Genomic DNA, 25,218 nt, shown 5'->3' with positions numbered 1-25,218 from the left:
GTACACATGCATGCAACGTAACTTAATAAAGGCCAGACTTTGTACCCAGTACTTCAGAAGACTGGAAAGAACAACGTGCAACTTGCAAACTCTCAAGGGGCCCGCTCCACCTCTCCCTGAAGGAGACTGAAAGGTGCGAAAACAAACAGACAAGCGGTCATTTCATCAGTGCACCTAATGATATCAAGGTGGACGCTTGCTGAAATATTATACCTACTGGACACTGACTTCCGGCCGTTCACACGTGAACTATTTCGTCAAACCAATACCGAATGACGTAACTGTATTTTTTTTTTCAGACGATTATGATTTTCCTACTTGATTCTTACAGGCACATTTGCCGATAATGTTACTGCAAAACACGATGGGCCACGAGAGAGTTTCCTAAAACAGTTTCCTGTAAGGAACGAGCGGTAATAGACTCAGAAGAAGATACAAAGAGTAACATATGAGACATGGTTCGTACCTTTCCCAGCGCAGCTTTCGGCGACTTCGATCGCAGCTGCTTTGTTCTTCTGGTCCTTCATTAGCTCAGGACAGTGATTGATGTGTTCCTTCAGAAGATCCACGTCGTATTCACCATCAGAGTTGATCTGAAAACAAACATAACGTAAAGAATTTTGCAGTGATAAGTGACAACACAGCAAGTAGGGAACTCAAAGAGACCTTTGGGGAAAGGAGAAGTACCTATATGAATATTAAGGTGCTCCAATGGCAAGCTGATGCTAGACAAAGGAGGGAAAGCTGACAGACGGAAGGACAACTTAGACGGTCTTTACAGTGTGATTCCTTGATGATGTTACAAACTTTCAGGTACGCTGTGGAAGAGTAAATGTATCAATTTGAGGCAATGGACCCTGGCCCGCAAACGACTGGGTCCCAACCAAAAATGTTCTAATATCTGTGATAGAGGAATGAATATATGTACCAGTACTGCTGTTGCCAAGTTTGTAGAGTAGTCAGTCCCGACGAACACTGAGATGTAGAGGTTGGCATACTATGTACTGATATGAACAGTCCTGGTGTGCAATGTATGTGTCATAGCAGAACACTGTGTTTACAACTTGACGTAATAACTGAAATAAATCGTTGTAGCTACGTCATAAGTTGCATTAAGAAGAGATTTCTTTTATTTCCTGATGGTGATTAGTTTTGACCACCTATGTCCAGGATCAAATAATCCATTTAGTAAGCGTAACAATTCAAGCGAAAGCCAATGCACAAAAACTGCCCTGCGGTAATGGTCAGAGCAGCACTATGGCCGACTTAACCACAGTAAAAGGACAGACGCAGGTGCCCGACACTAGTCACTATCAACAAATAAAGAAGGATACTTCTTAATGCAGCTTATGATAAAGCTGCAATCATTTATTTCAATTTTAAAACAAGATGCGGAATTATTTTTCACCTGCTGCATGTTGCAAGTTCGTTGATGTACTAACGTCGTTCAGCCCGAATCAAATGGAGTTGCAGGCTATGGGGGAACTAGGAGACATGATTTTCGTATGTGGACAAACAAATGGAAGCAGCGGAGAATCGAGCGACTTTCCAACGATTAAGTGAATGAGGGCAATTCGTACCACAGTACGACGATCGAACCCTTCGACGAACTACACGGGCTCCCAACTTAGATGATGCAGTGCTTGCTCGAGTGGATGACGTGCTTGCAGTCACCAGTCTATCAGCTGCATTACTAATGAATGTTTCGCAGTATTATGTGGCGAGTATTAAGGATACCATCAACAGAGAGTGCATGCTTTGAATCCTGCTGACTTCGAACTTCGTGTTGTATTCAGTCAACGAGTCTTTGGGAGCCTTGCAGTCGATCATCTATTGCGCATGTACATTTCACGGACGAGGCCTCTTTAATCACAGATGGCACGCTCATGACTTGCAATAACCATGGTTCGATCGATGAGAATATCTACGCTAAAGTTATCAAGAGCCATCAACACAGATTATCCGTCAACGTGTAGGCATATTCAGTTACAATGTAAATGGTCAGTTTCTTCCTTGTCCCCGCTAAAATGCACTAGTGTATGAAGCATTAATGAGAGACATAACACTCAGGTTCCTGGAAAATATCTGACTTGTTATTCGTGAACGGATACCGTACTACGTGATCGAGGCACATCTCATTTTGGTCTAAGAATTCGTGAACACCCGAATTAGCCATGCCCTGAAAAGTGGATAGGCAGAGGACGTCACTTAATTTCTCCTTGTGGGGCCATGTGAAAAGTCTTGTGTACGAGACGAATGTCGAGAATGAAGAGGGACTCCTGGTAAGAATTCTCGCTGCCTGCAACACTGGGGTATTAGGATGGGTATGACTGTACAGCGATGCCATGCCTTCACTGACGGTAGGCGGACTCCATTTTGAACACCTGTTGTAAATTTTACAGTTTGTGAAACAGGTAAATGGAATTCATTATTACTGTACCGCAGACTTAGGATTTTCGATCTCTCGACTCCAAATTATGTACATCGTTACTAGTCCATCAACAGGGAGAATTCTATACGTCATGGCTAAGGTGCAGATGTTGGGGCCCTTGGTTTGACCCCTGTGCGAGGTTATGGCGGAAGTGGAGTAGATTTTCGCTTACAGCTTTCGGCTCCGGCGTTTCCGGACTAGGGTACTTTACCTCAAACTTGACACATTTATCCTTATACATAATCCCTGATCGTTTGTAACATCATCACGGAATCACCCTATACAACGGAAACAAATTTGAGGACATTATTACAGAAAGAGAAAAGGAAGGAAATGAAGATGAAATGGGAGATATAATACGTTGAGGAGAATTTGAGAGGCCTCTAAAAGACGTAAGTCGAAACAAGCCCTTGGAGAAGACGGTATTCTTTCTGAATTACTGAGATCCTTTTATAAGCCAGCCATGACAAAACTATTCAGTCTTTCATGTAAGATATGTGAGACAGTTTAAAAGCACTCTCCACACCTTACCGGTGAACTAGCCAGTTGGTACTGAACCTAGCTTACTCCTCTTCAAATTTCACCGTTCCACAATCACTATGCACTCGATCATGATGCTGACTTATCAAGCCCAAACTCTTTTACCTTAACATCAGGGCATTCACTGATCAATATTCTTTAACACAGTATTACGCACCAAATTATACAAATAACTCAGCAACTTTGAAAACTATTACTTTCCAATTATCCTTACCGTCTGTACACCACAGCCCCATTCTTTCTCTGTTAGAACCCCCTGATAACTACTACAATAATGCTTAAGTGCAGAAAGTGCGGGAAATAAAATATCATCTCTAAACTTATCTTATTGTATGCAAAGAGTAATGCGGTTGGGGGGGGGGGGGGGGGGGCAGCTGCTTGCTGTTTCAACAACATGGAAACCTGTAGCCTAGAGGGTGAGTCCCTGGGTCGTGGCTAGAGCGAGAAGGGAATGCCTCCCAGATATGACTGATAGAAGGGAAATAAAATGCCTTCCACTGAGCAAAAGGCACACCAGCGTCTGATCCACGGTCGAAGGTTGCTGACAGCGTCTGTCTCCATGTCAGGAGCGGATGACATGTTGGGGGCAAACAATGGAATATCACGTGACAAACCTCCTGGAGAACCACATGGACACATTCACCGCTAAACGCCCCGTACTTTCAAATCATTCCTCAACAGGCTGTCGAGGAGGGCAGTTTTGAGTGGGTCCACGTTAAAAACGAATATAAGGAGTGAAAATCAGTGCTAGAACATGAAATATTCGAAGTGTATATGAAGTGAGAAAACTAGCAAATGTGATCCATGAAAATAAACGGCTTAGTGCCTCATAGTCTCAGAGTGTATTTCCCAGAGTATTAAAGATTTTATCCCATATTCCGATAAAACTGTCTTTTTAAAGCTGAGTGCCAGTCCAGTGAACATCAACATCATTCAAGCTTACGCACCAATGCTGATACTCTTGAGCAAGAAGTGGACTCATTCTATGACCAAATAAAGAAAGTACTTACCCTTAATACGAAATTAATATAATATTAGGAGACCTCATAGCCATACTGGAAAACAATGGGAGACCCCATAGCCAAATTGGAAAAAAGGCAGATGTGTACATTTGTTAGAATCTTTTGCTTTAGGAACATGAAACGAGAAAGTTAATCACCCAATACAATTGTGCCAGGAACAAAACATGAAATTCGCTGATAATTTGTTCAAATTACCACGAGGATGCTTGTGCCATATAGCTATACATGGAAATATACGGCAGACAGCAAGGTAACGTTATTCGCAACTAGACAGACTATATTTTAATCGATAAGCGTTTTGGAACCTGAGTCACCAGACCATCCATTTCTTCCAGAACAGATGATCCATCTGGCCATACTCTACACTTAGTGTCTCTAAAAACAAAACTCGTAAAACAGAAAGCTAAACCTAGGACAGTAAGCACTCCATCTTCAGGCCACGAGTGGCCTACCGGGACCATTCGACCGCCGTGTCATCCTCAGTGGAGGATGCGGATAGGAGGGGCGAGGGGTCAGCACACCGCTCTCCCGGCCGTTAAGATGGTATTCTTGACCGAAGCCGCTACTATTCGGTCGAGTTGCTCCTCAATTGGCATCACGAGGCTGCGTGCATCCCGAAAAAGGGCAACAGTGCATGGTCGCTGGATCGTCACCCATCCAAGTGCCGGCCATGCCCAACAGCGCTTAACTTCGGTGATCTCACGGGAACCGGTGTATCCAATGCGGCATGGCCGTTGCCCAAACCTAGGACAGTAGCTTATGAAAAACTGAAACAGCCTGAATTGATAAATCAAGTGATCATATATATCAACAGTAAAATAGTGACCACAAAGACCTCCTTGATTGATGAAGAGAACTATATCAAAGTTAGGAAGAGATGAAAACATTATGATAACGACTGCTTAAGAGACACTAGGATGTGAAAGAAAAGGGGTTTTAAAAAGAAATGGATGCCTGATGAAATTCTTTCATTGGTGGGTGAACGCCGAAGGCAAACCCAGACGGATCTAATAGTTTACAATAATTTTTAGGAACATACGTGGTCGGCAATCAGAACAACAGAATATAAATTGTGGCATCTCGAATATGAAGACACTGAAAGCTTGCAAGTTCCCCATGATGTTTTTAAATTATATAAAAAGCTACAATATGGAAGAAGAAATGTCTCTTTGGTAGCCAACAAAAATTATAAAATAGTTCCTGATGAGACAGAGAAGAAAGAGATATTGAAAGACAGTATCAGGAACGTCTTTCCAAATGACAAACGAAACGCTGAGATTTCTACGAACGATAAGGTAACAGGACCTTCAGTTATGAAAAAAAGCGACCGATAAAGCCACACGAAACTGTTAAAACAATGAATCCACAGTACCTCATGAAATTCCATTTGCACTCATTGGACTTCTTGGTGAAGAAAGTATAGGAGTCTAGTACAAACAATTTTAGCAAAATTTGCATTGCTCCTAATTTCAATGCCGTATCAGCTTTCATTTCCTTGCCAAGAAAGGCGAATGCTCTAATATGTGAATTCATAGACTCATTAGTCTTATGAGCTATTTGCTGAAAATATTTCTGAAAGTCATTCATCGAAGGTTATTTGAAAGGTGTGTGAAATGTTTACGTGCAAGAGAAGCGCCGGCCGAAGTGGCCGTGCGGTTAACGGCGCTGCAGTCTGGAACCGCAAGGCCGCTACGGTCGCAGGTTCGAATCCTGCCTCGGGCATGGATGTTTGTGATGTCCTTAGGTTAGTTAGGTTTAACTAGTTCTAAGTTCTAGGGGACTGATGACCTCAGCAGTTGAGTCCCATAGTGCTCAGAGCCATTTGAACCATTTGAACCAAGAGAAGCAATAGTTGCAGTACAAGTTCAAGTGAAAAAGTGCTATGTTCAGGATAAAAGTGTGAGCCTTTCTTGAATTGATTACAAACAAGATTTTGATTGAGTACAACATCATAAATTTACGAAAATTCTCAAAAGAATGGGTATAGACGAGAAAGACATTCGCTGTATAAATAAAGGTCATCAACTTAGTTACTTCTGTAGAGGGTACGGCAAGCGTGCGTTATGTCACCTCTGCTATTCAGTTTTTTACTCAGAGAATATATTTCAGGAAGCACATTGTGATTTAGAAAATGGCGCAAAGGTTAATAGAGTCTTCATCAACAACATTCACTATGCTGAGGATACTGTGCTGATTGCTGATGAGTCAAATGATCTTCAGTAACTCGTCAACGTAGTAGGAGATAACGACACGAATCTACATCTGAATATTAACACTAAAAACACGCGTTTATAATTGTCCCAATTTAGCATAACGCCTTTAAAAATGCAGATCTACGATTCAATGGCTCCGTAATAAAAAGAGTGGACAAGTTTAAGTACCTTGGAATATGGTTCTGTGAAGAGCAGAGATAAAATACCGCTAAGAAAACTTCAGTAATGCTATCATAAAATTCCAGAAAATTAGATCGGTACTTGCACACATTTCTGAAGGATGCACACTAACATACGCCAAAAGTAAAGATGATCAAGGCATTTGAAATCTGCTTTCAGCGCAGAAAGCTTAAAATACCTTCTACATTGAGAATAACTAACATCTAAGTGTTACTACGATTAAGCAAACAGCGAGAAACGTGAGCACCATTAAACAGAATAAATACTGTATACTTAGGACACATCGTGTGAAAGAGCAAATATACACCTCTCCAGATGAAAAAGGCAAGGTTGGGGGTGAAAGAAGAAAAGGACGAAGAGGAATATTTTGGTTATGTAACAAAGCAGTAGACAAGATTACCAAGTGCAGACCAACTACTACAAACTTCGGATCATAGAATAAAGATAAATACCGTGGTCACCAACTTCCATTAATGGATAGGCAGAAGAAGAAGAAGAAACATCCTCAGAGTTCAAGAAGAATGTAATAATACCAATTCCGAAGAAGGTAGGTGCTGTCAGGTATGAATATTGCCGAACCATAAGTTTAATGAATCATACTTGTTAAACACTGACGCAAATTTTGATCAGAAAAATGGGAAACTAGCGGAATTCGACCTTCGGGAAGATCATTTTGGGTTCCGGGGAAATTTAGGAATACGCAACAGATGCTGACTCTAAGACTTATCTGAGAAGAAAGCCTGAAAGAAGGCAAACCTAATTTTATAGCATTGTAGATTTAGAGAAAGCTTTTGAAAATGTTGATTGGACACAGTCTTGGAAATTCTGGAGGTAGTAGGGATAAAACACATGGAGCCAAAAGTAATATATGGCTCGTGCAGAAAGAAACCAGAAGAGTCGAAAGACGTGAAAGGGAAGCATCAGCCGCGAAGGGACTGAGACAGCGTTGTAGCCTTTCCCAGATGTTATTCAGTCTGAAGAATGAGCAAGCAGTAAAGGAAACCAACGAGGAATTTGGATAGTTCAAGGAGACGAAATAAACAGTTTAAGGTTTACAAACGGTATTTAATTCTATCAGAGACGGCAAAGGACTTGGCAAAGCAGTTAAAAGGAATGGATAGTCTCTTGAAAAGAGTTTGTGAGATAAACATCAAAAGAGGTAAAACAAGGTTAATTCATTTAATAAATGGCATTATTTTTATGCAAAGACAAGGACAAGGCTGCTTGCTTTTTACATTGTTGTTGTTTCGGTCCGGTATCGAAAACCGCGCTCATCGTCAGCGTACATTATGTTGCGTGCTACAGGTTACGTATTATGGGAGACAATATGTGCTTATAACCTGTGGTGTTTTGCTTTAATGTCTATTACTTACATGTATGATGGCTACAAGACACTTCGAACACAGAACTGAAATTATGTTCCGTTGAAATAAGTCAGATGGCGCTGACGGAATTTGAGCAGAAAGTTAGGCGTCAAATAGTAGTAGACGATTTCGGCTGTTTGGGTATCAAAATAACTGGCGATGCCAAAAGAAGTGTCCACCAGCAACAAAAATCAAGAGCAATGAAATATTTATTTCATCAGTTATAATAAAGTACCTTAAATCATTTCTGGTGTCATTAAAGTCCAAGGAATTTGAAAATTTGTTTTTTTCCTCAACAATAAAGCAAAAGTAATTGGAGAAGTTGTTGACCCTTCCCTCATTTCTGTTTGAAAAAAGAAGCTACATCGTATCTGATTTTCGTTTCCTTTGACCTGCTGCAGGACACCAGTAGCCTCTAACTGCAAATGGACCTCCGGTGGCGTGTCTGTGACATCAGTTTGTAAACGTCACCAAGAATGTATACTTTGCTCAGAGGGGAACGAAGACACGATCAAGACTTATGAATTGTAAGTTATCTCAGAGTCAAGGATCTATTCGAGGTGGGTGGATTCCTTTCCTTCATAGAGAAAACCTTTGTTGAGAAAACCTTGGCAGTTACTTACAGTGATTGATCGTTTCTTTCCATCCTACTGGCTGTGCTTAAAATTTTTTACAATGAAATTGTTAATCACTGACGATAGGACATAAATACATAGCAGACAATACAAACGAAACATTGAGTACTAACAGTGAATATAGAATTAAATCAGGACGGCATAAAATTTCGGATGCTGTTCAGGAATATATTCTGAGTATTTTGCTATAAGAAGTCTGTGGTGTCCGGTAGCTCGTTAAGGAGTAATTACGTTTCTCTTGATTTGTTGCCTCCATTTATTTTTTAATTTGTATGGCCTCAAAATATCTGATCAGCGGTCCAGATGACGACGATGTGAGCTGTGTGTCTTGTTTGGAAACAATCTAGCTCCATTCATATGTTCAGGTTGCGTCAAGAGCTCGTGCAACACACTGACAACTGGTGGCACCATTGTCAGAAATGGTAGGTAATACATTCTCTTCCAGTTACCGTGTTCTCGCATATCTCGTACAGTTCTGCCACGGGATGATCCAAGTTCTCGTAGGAGCCCACGTAGAGATGTAAAACAAATGTAACGTTTTTGCCGTCGCTGAGTATTAGGTCGACGTGCCGTTCTTCCGTTGCATCCAGTTGACCCATAGACAGTGTGACATAGGCCAACTCTCAATCACTAAACCTACCCTTCTATGCATGTATTAAATCGGGGACCTAGAACCGACGGAGAGGCTTCGTCCCACCATAGCCCTCAGTGGTTCACAACCCCACAACTCACATCAGTCCACCCACCCCACCACCGCCTCCCACTGAACCCAGGGTTATTGCGCGGTTGGGTGTTTGCGTGGCAGAATAATTATGGCCTACGCATACGTGGAAACGGTGTTTGCGCAACGATTGCCGACACAGTGTAAGTGAGGCAAAATGAGGAGAACCAGCGTGCATTCGCCGAGGTAGGTTGCCTTAAAAACCATCCACAGACTGGCCAGCATAGCGGACCTCGACGTTAATCCACCGGGCAGATTCGTATCGGGGACCGGCACCCCTTCCCGCTTGGGGAGCAGCGCGCTATACCGCTCGGCTAGCCGGGAGGGCAAACCTAACTATACTGCCCTGTATCATTGCGTATGTCCAACCACCACAGGGAATCTGTGAGTAGTGAGCATGGAGGACGTGGACAGGGACTGTGGCTAGATAGCGCTGGGTCAGCCGAGAGGCGTGCAGAGATAGTGTGCACAGCCATGATGAGAACCGTGTCTGGCTGGCGCAGTGGTTAACGGCCGGCACGGTATCTCAGCGTGTTCGGTCAGAGGGTTGCTAGCCCTCTGTAATAAAAAAAACTGAGTAAAGGAATCCACGATCAACTTGAACGGATGTCTTGTGACGTCCACCCGGACCAAACGCAACGAACAATACCGAAAAAAAATGTAAAAAAAGGTTCGAAGCCCACTGATGACGATATAAAAGAACGCAACTGCCTAATAATCGGGAGACCCCGAGTTCGAATCCACGTCCGCCGCACATTTTCATTTGTCGCTGCTGATTCCACTTAATGCAGCCTAGCATCTGACATCAATAACCTCTTCTGCTTGCCTTCTCTTCCCCCCCCCCCTTACCCTTAATTTACATATCATGTAAAGTGGGCGTCACTGTTCTCAACAGCAAGTTGTTGTTGTTGTTGTCTTCAGTCCAGAGACTGGTTTGATGCAGCTCTCCATGCTACTCTATCCTGTGCAAGCTTCTTCACCTCCCAGTACCTGCTGCAACCTACATCCTTCTGAATCTGCTTAGTGTATTCATCTCTTGGTCTCCCTCTACGACTTTTACCCTCCACGCTGCCCTCAAATGCTAAATTGTGATCCCTTGATGCCTCAGAACATGTCCTACCAACCGATCCCTTCTTCTTGTCAAGTTGTGCCACAAACTCCTCTTCTCCCCAATTCTATTCAATACCTCCTCATTAGTTATGTGATCTACCCATCTAATCTTCAGAATTCTTCTGTAGCACCACATTTCGAAAGCTTCTATTCTCTTCTTGTCCAAACTATTTATCATCCATGTTTCACTTCCATACATGGCTACACTCCATGCAAATACTTTCAGAAAATACTTCCTGACACTTAAATCTATACTCGATGCTAACAAATTTCTCTTCTTCAGAAACGCTTTCCTTGCCATTGCCAGTCTACATTTTATATCCTCTCTACTTCAACCATCATCAGTTATTTTGCTCCCCAAATAGCAAAACTCCTTTACTACTTTAAGTACTGTGAGCGAATGGAAAAAATTTGTTCGAATTCGCGACACGCAGCGCATACCGTCGACATTTACACTGTTGTGCATATGCATGGTGTAACTATATTCCATTTACAGACCTTGAGGATAGGTTCCTTACAACAAAACAAGAAATGGAAGTCTGATAAATGTGGGCACTAAAATGTATACCTGAAGAGATGTGAGCACTTGTTCATCCTGGCTACTGAGAAAGACATCTCTTCCACTGAAATTTTTCTCCTTTTGGTTCATACTACTTCCTCCCAAAATGCGGAAAGAGCTTGCAGTAGAAGAAATGTGTTTCACAGTATCAAAGATTAACAATTGCTCACACCTCCTAAGGAATGCGTTATAGAGCATATGTTTACCAAACATTTCTTTCTTGTTTGGTGTAAGGAAACTGACCTCAAAATCTGTCCTCCAAGTGTGCCAGACAATTAAGTGTGATTTACTGAGTACGCATATAGATGTAGATGGAAGGAAATATAATCACACCCTGTATTCTCCATGTAATACAGGTTCAAAGATAAATGGAGATAGTAAATCAAACAAAATTTAATTACTTTTTAGCGACACACTGGAGACCAAGGATCCCTTGTACCAAAATATACGGAAAATATCCCTGAACAAGAGTAGAAATTTTTTCGGTGGAGTTCTGGTTCAACATAGGTAACAAAATGTTATGTTAAAGCGGTGACTTTTATTGAAAGAGTTTCAAATTGCCAGCTAGCTAAACTAGTCAGTCAACTGATTTTAACTCAACATGAGCGGCCTAAGCGCAAATTCCCCTGGTGCGAGCGCAGCAACAGGACTTACCCCATGAACGGACTTCAACATGCAGCCGATAAAACACTGAAATCAGAAAGAAAAATGACATTTACCATTGACTCCTTAATCCAGTTGATACCTTACGAACTACCGAAGCACAATAATATTGCTACAAAATTTGTATGTATACAAGTGATAGGATTAACACTTTGGAAAAAATATAAATCTTAAATATTAAACAAACTATTTAGTGTAGTAGACTTACTAACGCCCAGCAATAACTTTTAAACGATGAGATTCTTCGGGTTCAGAGGAAAAAAAACTATTCCTCTACATATATGCAGGGATCCTTGTGTTTCGAGTTACAAAGATCTCCTGATGGCATTCTAATTGTGGCAAAGAACACAAAGGAATGGGAGGGCCGGTTGAACGAAATTGATAGTGTCTTAGAGAACAATTGTAAGACACCCATCAAGAAAACTAGAATAAAGGTAATGGAATGTAGTGGAATCATAATTAACAGCGGAAACTGTCGTGGTTGAAAGTATAGGATAATATAAGCCAAAATGAGCCAGTAAACATACGGTCTGCTTCAGTGTGACTTTTTGTCCTAGTTGGTACAAATATGTTTGATTCATTGAAGATAGTTATAATCTCTTTTCAAGTAGACTGCTGGTTCTCAGTCTGGCGGGAAACAAATTAACATTTTTGAACGGTTAAAAAGATGGGCACAGCTATGTTTAGGTCATGAAATAAATTATTTAAAAGTTGTTTTTATTTTTATTTGTTAAATACGTAAACGGATAAAAGTCATTTGTCCATACAATATGAAACCATTAAGGCATCGAAACGGAATATGACAGAGATTGTCGTTAAGGCTCAACATAAACAAATGTGTCGTGCTTAATTGTGTAGAAAGCCCCAGTATTTTCCGAGTGCACGATGCAGACCAGTCATTGAAGCAGTGATATACGTCAACTGTCTGGATGTACACGTAAGAAGCAATTTATGGAGAAACGACCACATAAAACTACTCGCAGATAAGGCAATGCCACACTGAGATTAATTCGAATAATCCTCAGGAAGTGTGGTGTACTCACAATTTAGTTGACTTAGAAAACCCTCGCTTGCCCAATATTTGAATATTGCTCGTCAGTGTTGGATTAGAACCGTATACGACTGACAGTGGAAATACAGCAGATCAATAGAAGACCAGTGCTTTCCGATACAGGTTCAATAAGTAGGCACCAAATCGTCTGACAAGCGCTTAGGCAACTGCAGTGGCAGAAGCTACAAACAAGGTGTTGTACATCATGGTGAGGTTTGTTGTTATTATGATAGTGTGTATTTGTAAAAGAGTGGACCAAAACATTACTTCCTCCTACTTATAAATCGTGAAAAGACCACGATGATAAAAGTAGACCCTCGCTTGGCCAATCGTTGAATATTGCTCGTCAGCATTGGATTAATACTGTATACGACTGACAGAGGAAATACAGCAGATCTAAAGAAGACCAGTGCTGTACGATACAGGTTCAACAAGTAGGCACGAAATCGTCTGAGAAGCGCTTAGGCAACTGCTGTGGCAGAAGCTACGAACAAGGTGTTCATCATAGTGTGGTTTATTGTTATTCTGAGAGCGTGTATTTGTAAAAGAGTGAACCAAAACATTAAATCCTCCTTCCTATAATTCGTGAAAAGACCACTATGATAAAAGTAGAGCTATTTGAGCTCATACAGATGCTTACCAACAATAGTTCTTTCACGAACCATTCGTAATTGGAACAGGAAACGAGGGCGAGGGAGGAGCAGTGGTACACAAGGCACCCTCCGCCAAGTACCATAAGAACGCTTGGGGACTTTAGATCGAGATATAAAGATTGAAATAGATACGAAGAGTAGGTAAAATTCCATTACCGTAGTAGTCGCTGCCGATGTTTAAAAAAGCTCTCGACACTAAGTTACATCTGTATTATGAGATACACTTTGAAACATCCCCTTAGAAAAATTTATAAATGACAGTGCTGGAAAACCTTTACGTTATTTGATTTTCAAACAGCTGAGCAAAACTGAACGTACTCAGACATTTCTCTCTTTACATATTCTGATCGTCACTAAACTGACACAAAATATTTTTAGCGCAACGCAATCTGACTTTCGATAATCCCTACAAAGGAATGGCCCTGACTAATAATAACCTATACCTTACATGAATCACTTACCTCACAAAATCTTCGGTACTCAAATTACTGCAGTACAGCGAGCGCCAATACTGCCAGCAAAATAAAATATTCTAACTACTGAAGGCACTAACTACTGATAGGCATAGTTAGCAAATGAAAGATTTTGATCGAGAACAAACAATGTATTTACCTTAATAGTGTAGTATATATATGACATCCAGTCTTATAAATTTCCTCTTTCTGACGGACACATGTCCATATCGTCCGCTATCAAAAAACTCTTACATCCCTCTCCCCACATCCACCACTGCTGGTGGCTCACCTCCAACTGCGAAACGCTACGCGCTGTTCACATCCAACTGCCCAACACTACAATAGCAAATATTCCAACAATGCAAACCAGCCACAAGCTGCACCCAGCACAGTCAGTGATTTTCATACAGAGCGCTACGTGGCGTTACCAACATAAAAACCTAAACAGCCTACTTACAACCTTGTGATATACCTGTATAAGTTAATTATAGGAGGTGGACAAAAATATGTAAACACCACCAATACAACAGTTTAAGATGATTAATTCGGCGTAGGAAAACCTTTGGCATTCTATATAGCTTCCAGTCATCTCGGAGTGGATAAATACAGTCCTGCATGGTTTTCAAGAGCGTCTTATACCATTCTTACTGCATAATAGTGGCAAGTTCAGACGACGATGATGGAGGTTGATAACGATCACGCTTCTCTCCAAAGTAGACCACAAAGGCTCTATGACATTGAGATCTGGTGATTGTTATGTCTAGAGGAGATGCGACAATTCATTGTTGTGATCACAAAACCAGTCTCGCATGATGCAAGCTGTGTGAACAGGGCCCCGTTGCGTTAGAACACAACATCATCGTTGGCGTACAAACATTGCACTATAGGATGGGCAATTCCGTTGCTAAGTTTCTCGCTGTTCTTTTTTCTGCTGCTTCTTATTATTTTCGAGTTTATTCTATTTGCTCTCAGTCTGTATTCTGTACCCATTACAGTGTTCATTTCATTCAGCATATCATGTAATTCTTCTTCATTTCCGCTGGGGATAGTAGTGTCATCAAGGAATGTTACCATTGATATCATCTCATTGTGAATTTTAATTCCACTCTTGAAGCTTTCTTTTTGTCCCATCATTTCTTACCCACTGGGCTCTTAAGATATCGCGATATGGCTGCCCAAATCATCATCTAACGCCCTCCATGTTTCGCACATGGGGCGTAAACCTGGCCACAAGTTGGAAACAATGTGAAGCAAGACTCCTCCGGTTAAACGACATTCTTCCACTGCTCCATAGACCAGGTATTGTGGCTTCGGCATAATGTTTTCTTGTTAGGAACATTTGAATAATTCCAGCTCGCCCTCCAAATACCTGCTTCTGGAGCACTCTTCGTGACGTTTTGGTGCTGACAGCGTTTGCGACATTGAGTTCTACAGTAACTTTTAGAGCTGTTGTCTTCTTATTAATCGTAACAATCCTTTTTAATGACTGTCCTCAAGATCACTCACCCCACGCTTTCGTCCGCCTTGTGACTCGACAGATGATATTTTTCCGCTTTCTCTGTAAGCGTTGTAGACCTTCGATGCGGTGCCCCTTGGAACACCAAACACTTTGCCAACCGTGACTGACATGTATTGAGGACAGTGGTCAGGTGCCGTTCATGGTCAAATTCTACAGCGCATCCTGCAAGCTTAGCTAGCATCTGAATTTAAGCATGCATTTCTCGATGCATATTCATATTTATGTCCAATCCTGTACATCATTCAGCATGTGTTGTAAGTAATGAAAACATTTGTTTCGAGCTATTGTCAAGAATGTTTAACATATTGTAATAACTGATCGTCATCACAACCTTTATTTAAAAAAAAAAAGGAATGAATTGAAGACAAAAGGGGAAACTAATGTGTAACACAGTACATTTTATTAAAGATTTTTCACAATAAACATTATTATTCAGTACTCAGTTAGCAGTCGCCTGATTCAAACAGTGCAGTTAGTTTTATTAAAACACTCTATTCAAAGAAATGCAATCATATTTCGGTACCTACAAAGTATTTATTACCTAAAATTTCTACGGGGATGAAAGGTATGTTTAAGTTTGACGTAAATCAGTTAAAAGCTCTTTTTCTACATATTTCAAAGTAAAATTTTAATTTTAGAAAAATTATTTGTTAAGTTATTGAGTAACGTTTGAATAACCTGCACTATATTCGTGTAATCTATTTCTCAGGTTTTTGCCAAAATTACTACGCAAATTATAAAATTACTGACATTAACAAATTTCTGTCTAGACAGAATTCTTGCGGGAAATGCGAGATTGTAAGTGTGGGTGTTGTGCTCAAATTCTGTGAGCCTGTGTTAAGTTTTTGCCTTATTAAGTTAATGTCAGTCAGTCTGCGAGTAACTTACGACTTGAAAGATACTGCGCCACTCCTCTCAAGATGTTTGTCATTTCCCTCACTTGTCTGTGAAAATTTCGTCGTGAATATCTGAGGTAATTTTAGTAAATGACGAAAAAAGCGAACAGACCCGACCCTAGACAACGAGCAGGAACGAAGAGAGAAATATAATTAAAACTTAATTCTTATGTAATCACCCCAATCATGATTAAGTAGTGTAAAAATGGTGATTACTCATACCTAATTGGCACTTGACTTTGCTTAATATTTAACTTCGTTCCATACTTCTTGAGACGGAATGATACACAAAGCAGACAAAGATACATTCTTCTAGGACGACTGATCAGCTTGCCTATAGAGTGTGGCTCCTCTGACTAACTTACCTTCTCCTCTGTTGTTGTGGCCTTCTTGTTGGTTTTGAGGCCATCCAGACTATCTGCAGACAAGGAAAAGCAGCAGTCAGAGACATCGCACATGTATCGATCACTTCACAGCGCGGAACACTGTTCAAGACGCAAAAAATAATTAACGACACAAAGGCAGTTGCACATTTTTCAAAAAGAATCTGTAGAATTCTTGGGATCCTTAGTTTTAGTTATGTTAAATTGCTCAAAATAGTTTTGCAACCCCCCTCCCCCTTTTCTCTCTCTCTCTCTCTCTCTCTCTCTCTCACATACACACACACACACGCGCGCGCGCGCTTGCGTACACACTATAGGTCGTGTGAAATTACTCTGATGAGCCAAAACATTCTGACTACCTGCTAAATAATATGTTGGTCTACTTTGGAAAACGATACAGCAGTGTTTAGTTTTCTTGAGGTACGTGGCACACAGGGCGCCGACTTTCCAAAATTTTTGTGTGTGCATACCAATCGCGGAATGTAACATATGTTTTCTTGATACTCTCGATATTTTTAAAATTATTACTTTCCATTTGTAATCTTTTATGAACACTGCCGGTTTCACAAAGATCTGTACTGTGGTAAAGTAAAATATACCGGTACTACACTGAAGCGCCAGAGAAACTGATACAGGCATGCGTATTCACATACAGAGATATCTAAACAGGCAGAATACGGCTCTGCGGTCAGAAAAGCCTATATATAAGACAGAAAGTGTCTGGCGCAGTTGTTAGATCAATTACAGCTGCTAGAACGGCAGGTTATCAAGATTTAAGTGAGTGAAGGCGGCGTCATAGTTGGCGCACGAGCGATGGGACACGTCATCTCCGAGGTAGCGATGAAGTGGAGATTTTCCCGTTCGACCATTTCACGAGTGTACCGCAAATATCAGGAATCCGGTAAAACATCAAATCTCCGACATCGCTGCGGCCGGAAATATATCAGGCAAGAATGAGACCAATGAAGACTGAGGAGAATCGTTTAACGAGACAGGAGTGCAAACCTTCCAGAAATTCCTGCAGATTTCAATGCTGGGCCATCCTTAAGTGTCAGCGTGCGAACCATTCAACGAAACGTCATCGATATGGGCTTTCGAAGCCGAAGGCCCTCTCATGCACGATACAAAACTTAACACCTCACCTGGGCCCGTCTACACCGACATTGGACTGTTGATGACTGGAAACATGTTGCCTGGTTGGACGAGTTTCGTTTCAAATTGTATCGAGGGGGAGTGGGGGGAGACGTGTACGGGTATGAAGATAACGTCATGAATCCATGGACTGCATATCAGCAGGGGACTGTTCAAGCTGGTGGAGGCGCTGTAATGGTGTAGGGCATGTGCAGTTGGAGTGATATAGGACCCCTGATACGACTCTGACAGGTGGCACGTACGGAAGCATCCTGTCTGATCACCTGCACCCATTCGTGTCCGTTGTGCATTCCGAGGGACTTGGTCAATTCAGCAGGACAATGCGACACCCCACACGTCTAGAATTGTTACAGAGTGGCTCCAGGACCTCTCTTCTGAGTTTAAATACTTCCGATGGCCAGCAAACTCCCTAGACATGAGCGTTACTGAGCATATCTGCGATGCCTTGCGACGTACTGTTCAGAAAATATCTCCACCCCCTCGTACTCTTACGGATTTATGTGCAACCCTGCAGTATTCATGGTCAGTTCCCTCCAGCACAACTTCAGACATTAGTCGAGTCCATGCCACGTCGTGTTGCGTCCTCGCAGGGGTCCTATACGATATTAGGCAGGTGTAGCAGTTTCTTTGGCTCTTCAGTGTATAAGCATACGTTGAGACTGCCCTAGCTCAGTCGGTAACACAGCTGACTTAAAAGCAACGGAAATGAAATCAAACTCAGGTTCAAATGTACTTGGACGAATCGACAGACACGTAGGCGTAACGTAAGCGATACGGGCCCGTCTGATTCCCAAACACAAAATATATAACCTATCATTAGCTAACGTAACTTTCATTACAAGAGGTAGAAATAGGAATTTAATGGAGTGTGTTATAAAATCCCATGTAATACAAGCAAAGAGATGTGTATAGGAGCAATTCTCAGTATAGTATTTCAGCTTTCCATACGCCTCCAGTAATCACGCAACGTTCGGAAATTGCGAAAATTTTTGCCCAGCGAAGAGCTTTTGTTCCGTGCACCCCGCCAGGTGACATCTACTTTGCACTAGCTATTAATGCGGTAATACCCTTTGAATCTACAATATAAGTTCCAGCGTCCATCAAAACCATTGTTTCAACAAACTAAACGATTACAATTCAGATTAGGTGAAAACAATTTCATTAAAATCTTAAACCGCACCGCTGGTATGTTTTAAAAAAGAATAACTATTGAGGCAGTGTGTAACAGTCTGCCGGCCGGAGTGCTCGAGCGGTTCTAGGCGCTGCAGTCTGGAACCGCGCGACCGCTACGGTCGCAGGTTCGAATCCTGCCTCGGGCATGGATGTGTGTGATGTCCTCAGGTTAGTTAGGTTTAAGTGGTTCTGAGTTCTAGGGGACTGATAGAAGTTGAGTCCCATAGTGCTCAGAGCCATTTGAACCATTTTGTAACAGTCGGCGACTGTTTTTCTGGGGAATTCATTTGACTTGGCAAAGGAAAGGCAACGAACGGTGGAGTGTGTTGCTTGGTTGTGGAGTGTGTTGCTTGGTTGCCTTTGCCTTGATATGTTTTACAGGTCATAAATTTTAACTTGCATATCAGTATTTTAATAGTTCATTACTTTTTTGATAAAATCAAGTGAGAAATATTTATCTTATTTTGTTTGTATCACACTAAAAAATTTGTTTGTGCGGTGCAGCCACAAGATTACTTGTGTGGGTGCTCGAGCCCCGGCGCGCCCACGCAGTCGGCGCGCATGTGTCGTACCAGATGTCCACGCACAGGTCATGTAATTCCCGTAACTTACATCCCAAATGTGTTCTCGGGGCTCAGAGCACACGAATTCACGAATTAGGTGTCAGAATTTCAGTATAACGCTCCTGAAACCATTGGTCTTGTGACACGGACAGTTATTCTGGTGGAAAACACCGTCGCCGTCGGAAAGGACATCTAGCGAAAAGGGATGCAGGTGGCCCACTGCAGTGTTCACCTGGTCCACGACTCTCCTGGTGACTGATTATCAACACTAGTCCCATGGAAGCCCTGACGAGATCGCCGCCTATCCTGCTTTACGAAGCGGACAAGCTTCCGATCTCCACAATCTGAGATGAGCGCGGAAGCCCAACTGCTTCATGCCTGTTCGGGGTTTCGTCGTCCGTCAACCACTTTTCATAGATGCTTACGACAATAGTACGTAAACAGCTCTTCGCCATTTCCAAGGGGCTCATTCTCAGGTGCGGGGCCTTAATAATCTGCCCTTTGTCAAAGTCGCTCATGTCAATGGATTTCCCCATTTACCACCATTGGCGTCGCGGATTGGTTTGCCATTCGTCTCTGCCCCAATTATACATTTTTCTTACCACATCACTTGCTGGCAACGGACCAGGTGGCGTTCAGTCAAACGGTGAGCAGTGGCCATAGTGCATTGGGTCACCAGTGCATATCTGAATGGCGATTACGTAGGGAAGCAACATAAAGGCCCAGCTTTAAATTTGTCCTAGAAGCTTCAGTCTAAGTAGACAGTACTTTCTTGAAAGCCTAACGGAAGTTAATATTTGGGGAGTCCTAGCCAACTGTGCTGCCAAAATACCAAGCAAATGATCCTCCCGCAGTGCAAGGTATCGTCTTTCACAAAGTAAAATCCTTGTGAACAAATTTAAGGAAATGATGGGAAAAGTGAAGGACAGTCGGAAGTTTTGGAAGCCTTGATGATCCTTTCCAGTCGCAGAGACATGTTAGTGTCCCTGCCAATATTCACCATAGTGTTATAATTTCTCTCATATGTTTGTATCTCGTCTTACAGTTCAAGGAGTAACGAGTGACAAACGTTTCAAATACATCTTTTCGTTTCTCCTTTGACATCCCAATTTTATGAATATATTTTATACTTCCTGAGTTAATTAATGACGAAACAAATTTTTTGTCTCATTAGCCTATCTTTAGAACTCAGATTCCGTTCCCTCTTTCGATTTTTTTTTCTGTTTTTACATTGCAACTGCAAACGCAGCTACTTCAATCGCCTCGTCATTCAAATAATGATTATACAATCGTTCTTTCTTCTTCAGGACTAGAGCCCTTGATCGGCATAGCCCCCGGCCTCCGCATACTTGTGTAGTCTGCTTTTGTCCTCCATCCTCGGTTCTTAGACTTCGTAAGGTCAGCCAACACGTTACCATCCATCTAGCTTGAGGTCGGCCCTTCCTTCTGGGGGAATACATCTTTCCTTTCATTATCTTTCTGCGTATTCTGTCAAGTACCAGCTTCTCTGAGATTCGATGTATTTTACTATATCTTTGCTTTGTATAAGATGTGTTTCGTAATCATACCTTACTCTCCAACCTTGTGTCCCTATATCATATGCCCATAGATCTTCCTCGGGGTTTTTCTTTCATTAACAGTTTCATCTCAACTTTTTTTGTTTTTGCAATCAGAGAATTCTTAAATAATTGTAAGTTAGCGTACTAGGCTATTTCCTGCTTGTAATATTTCACTAAATCTTTGCCTCACATTACAATTCACAGCAGTGGAAACATTTACAGGCTCAAATAATGGCTTACCTTACCTACATATACAGGGTGGTCCATTGATCGTGATCGGGCCAAATATCTCACGAAATAAGCGTCAAACGAAAAAACTACAAAGAACGAAACTTGTCTAGCTTGAAGGGGGAAATCAGATGGCGCTATGGTTGGCCCGCTAGATGGCGCTGCCATTGGTCAAACAGGTATCAACTGCGTTTTTCTTAAATAGGAACCCCCATTGTTATTACATATTCGTGTAGTACGTAAAGAAATGTGAATGTTTTAGTTGGACCACTTCTTTCGCTTTGTAGTAGATGGCGCTGTAATAGACGCAAACATATGGCTCACAATTTTAGACGAACAGTTGGTAACATGTAGCTTTTTCAATTAAAATACAGAACGTAGGTACGTTTGAACATTTTATTTCGGGTGTTCCAATGTGATACAAGTAACTTTGTGAACTTATCATTTCTGAGAACGCATGCTGTTAGAGCATGATTACCTGTAAATACCACATTAATGCAATAAATGCTCAAAATGATGTCCGTCAACCTCAATGCATTTGGCAATACGTGTGACGACATTCCACTCAACAGTAGGTAGTTCGCCTTCCGTAATGTTCGAATATGCATTGACAATGCGCTGACGCATGTTGTCAGGCGTCGTCGGTGGATCACGATAGCAAATATCCTTCATCTTTCCCCACAGAAAGAAATCCGGGGACGTCAGATCAGGTGAACGTGCGGGCCATGGTATGGTGCTTCGACGACCAATCCACCTGTCATGAAATATGCTATTCGATACCGCTTCAACCGCACGCGAGCTAAGTGCCGGACATCCATCATGTTGGAAGTACATCGCCATTCTGTCATGCAGTGAAACATCTTGTAGTAACATCGGTAGAACATTACGTAGGAAATCAGCATACAATGCACCAGTTAGATTGCCATCGATAAAGTGGGGGTCAATTATCCTTCCTCCCATAATGCCGCACCATACATTAACCCGCCAAGGTCACTGATGCTCCACTTGTCGCAGCCATCGTGGATTTTCCGTTGCCCAATAGTGCATATTATGGGTTTACTTTACCGCTATTGATGAATGACGCTTGGTCGCTAAATAGAACGCGTGCAAAAAATCTGTCATCGTCCCGTAATTTCTCTTGTGCCCAGTGGCAGAACTGTACACGGCGTTCAAAGTCGTCGTCATGCAATTCTTGGTGCATAGAAATATGATACGCGTGCAGTCGATGTTGATGTATCATTCTCAATACCGACGTTTATGAGATTCCCGATTCTCGCGCAATTTGTCTGCTACTGATGTGCGGATTAGCCGCGACAGCAGCTAAAACACCTACTTGGGCATCATCATATGTTGCAGGTCCTCGTTGACGTTTCACATGTGGCTGAACACTTCCTGTTTCCTTAAATAACGTAACTATCCGTCGAACGGTCTGGACACTTAGATGATGTCGTCCAGGATACCGAGCAGCATACATAGCACACGCCCGTTGGGCTTTTGATCACAATAGCCATACATCAACACAACACGGGTAATGTATCACGAAGCAAATACCGTCCGCACTGGCGGAATGTTGCATGATACCAAGTACTTATACGTTTGTGACTACACAGCGCCATCTATCACAAAGCGAAAAAAGTGGTCCATCTAAAACTTTCATATTTCTTCAGGTACTACACGAATATGCAATAAAAAAAACGGAGGTTTCTGTTTTAAAAAAAAGCAGTTGATATCCGTTTGACCTATGGAAGCGCCATCTAGCGGGCCTACCATAGCGCCATATCGTTTCCCCCTTCATGGTAGACGAGTTTCGTTCTTTGTAGTTTTTTCGTTTGATGCTTATTTCGTGAGATATTTGGCCCGGTCACTATCAATGGACCACCCTGTAAATTCTGCATACCCTGTGAAGTTCAGGGCAGAGTGTGCGTAGCATGGTACCGAATATTAAGCTTTCTTCCAGACCCAAAAGTGCATCGTGCGAGGAGATAATCACGCATTAAATCCCTCTGGGCATGCTGTAATATGTCAGTCTTTGAATTCACAGTACGTAAGGGAGCGACACGCAGGGATCTGAAGAATGTCTATAGATTTTTCACTTAAAACTATTTAAGAGCAATTTATGAGTGTGCTTTCGGTGACACATATCATCCATCTTCAAGAATCTGACAAATCTGATTGTTCATAATATTTGTAACGTTCTTCTGTGAGTCAAAAAAACCTGTGACAGTTTGTGACGCCCTTCTTTTTACACATTCAGTATCCCGTATTAGTCCTGTTCTGTACGAGACCCACGCATGATTCGTAAGCAATCTCCTTTGAACACTTTCTCCATTATCCTGGCATCTTACTAAGAACCGAAGTCTGCCACCTGCTTTCCCTACGTATGAGCATCTGTCATCATTCCATTTCGTATCCCTAAAAATTATTATTGATGGTTTTATGAGTTTACTGATTCTAATTGTGAGTCACTGATACTGCACTCATAGGATAATACATGTTTTGTTTTCCGGTTTTTGAAGTGCATAATTTCTTATTACTATAAATTTGAAGCAATTTGCCAATCGTAGCGCCACTGTGAAATCCCAGCAGGATCTGACTGAATGATTTTGTATCGTTTCTCAGGAAATATTTTACTATAGAAAACTGCATCACACGTGAAAAATTTGAGGATGATATTAACATCGTCAGGCAGGTCACTGATTTGCGACATGAACAACAAGCGCCTCAATGCCCTCCTCTGGGGCATGGCTGAAGTTGCTTGTACTTCTATCGCCGACTCTCCACCTATGATAAAATGCTGTTACCTACGTGCCGACAAAAGCCCAAGCCAGTAAGAAATTTTATTTGACAGCCCATACGAACCTATTCTTGTTAATAAACATAGTTGTGTAAAGGAGTCCAATGCTTTTAGGAAGTACTGCGTCTACATAACTGCCTTGACCCTTGACTTTCAGGATGTCAGATGAGAATCGCCTAAGTTTGGCCATGTTCTGTTCTCCTCGCCTTAGAATACGCCATTGTGATGTGTTTTATGTTATCTACAGTGTGTTCATGCGTGCACACGGATGCTTCTCAAGGATGAAATCATTTTTCTGGCCATCTTAGCTAACGAACACGGAAATGCGAAAAGATGTGGACTTACCTAGGTTCTCAGAGGCCATGCAGTCCTTTAAATCCTTGACTGCTTTTGTCAGGTCTGGCTCGTCTGCCTGGAAAAAGACAGTGTCGCAGTGTGAGATACGCAAACTCCATTGATTGCATACAAAAAAGCGGGACCTAGTTTTACTGAAAGAAACATGCAAGACATGTGTAAGTTCTCAGGATAGAACGCTTGCTGGTATCTTTAACAACCCTGAACTATTTATTATTACGTAACTGGCTTGACCTTCTTTCCAATCTTTTTATGACCTGGAAACAAATGTGCAGTTAATCATCTCATCTTATCATTTGTACAGCATCTAATTTGTTCGTAGTATATTGTTATAACCTAGCTTCGGTTTTTTGCCTTTGGGTGCAAAGAGGAACACGTTTTGTTGTTGCCCAACACGCGAACATGCTACGACCTATCTAACGGTTAGAATCAGACTCCTGTACAATTAAATTATCTTGTAGAGCAATGGCGGAGTCCGCCCGCTTCGCAACGAAGCCAAACAAGAAGTAGGTTCAGAAGAAGAAGAGAAATGAAAATAAAACAAGTTTAATAAATTTCAGCCTGGATGTTACAACTCTGAACTAATAGGAAATTGGAGCCTTTTAAAGCTGAATGGTAAGTTAATTCACACGATTGGAACTTTTGATGTGACTACGGACCTGCCTCCATCTTTTCAGGTTAAAATTTCCTCCTCTACGGCGCTGTTTAGAAGTTTTTGTGAGGGCATCAGGAAGCATTGAAGGAATGTAATAATTCTGTTGGGAAGTATACGCTTCCGTCTTGATTTATCGTTTATCAGTGGATTAAAACACACAACTGCCCATTAAAATCGCTACTCCAAGAAGAAATGCAGATGATAAACGGGTATTCATTGGACAAATATATTATACGAGAACTGACATGTGATTACATTTTCACGAAATTTGGGTCCATAGATCCTGAGAAATCAGTACCCAGAACAATCACCTCTGGCCGTAATAACGATCCTGATACGCCTGGG

General features: G+C 41.7%; 1 protein-coding gene and 1 pseudogene across 1 annotated transcript in view; both read right to left on the bottom strand.

The window, feature by feature from the left end:
- LOC126481280 (uncharacterized) overlaps window positions 1-25,218 on the bottom strand; it is a 39,349-nt gene that overhangs the window by 12,154 nt on the left and 1,977 nt on the right. Inside the window, exons 2-5 of the mRNA XM_050104917.1 lie at window positions 24,210-24,276; window positions 16,378-16,430; window positions 11,430-11,465; window positions 467-593 (exon numbers count right to left, since the gene is read on the bottom strand). Of these exons, the coding sequence (XP_049960874.1) occupies window positions 467-593; window positions 11,430-11,465; window positions 16,378-16,430; window positions 24,210-24,276 (283 nt within the window). The remainder of the gene's footprint in view (window positions 1-466; window positions 594-11,429; window positions 11,466-16,377; window positions 16,431-24,209; window positions 24,277-25,218) is intronic.
- Window positions 4,616-4,732, bottom strand: LOC126483010 (5S ribosomal RNA; annotated as a pseudogene).

The sequence above is a fragment of the Schistocerca serialis genome, chromosome 5 (assembly GCF_023864345.2).
Source record: "Schistocerca serialis cubense isolate TAMUIC-IGC-003099 chromosome 5, iqSchSeri2.2, whole genome shotgun sequence".
Taxonomy (NCBI): domain Eukaryota; kingdom Metazoa; phylum Arthropoda; class Insecta; order Orthoptera; family Acrididae; genus Schistocerca; species Schistocerca serialis.
Note: the sequence above shows the minus strand (reverse complement) of the source record. Positions and strands in the feature narration are given on the sequence as shown.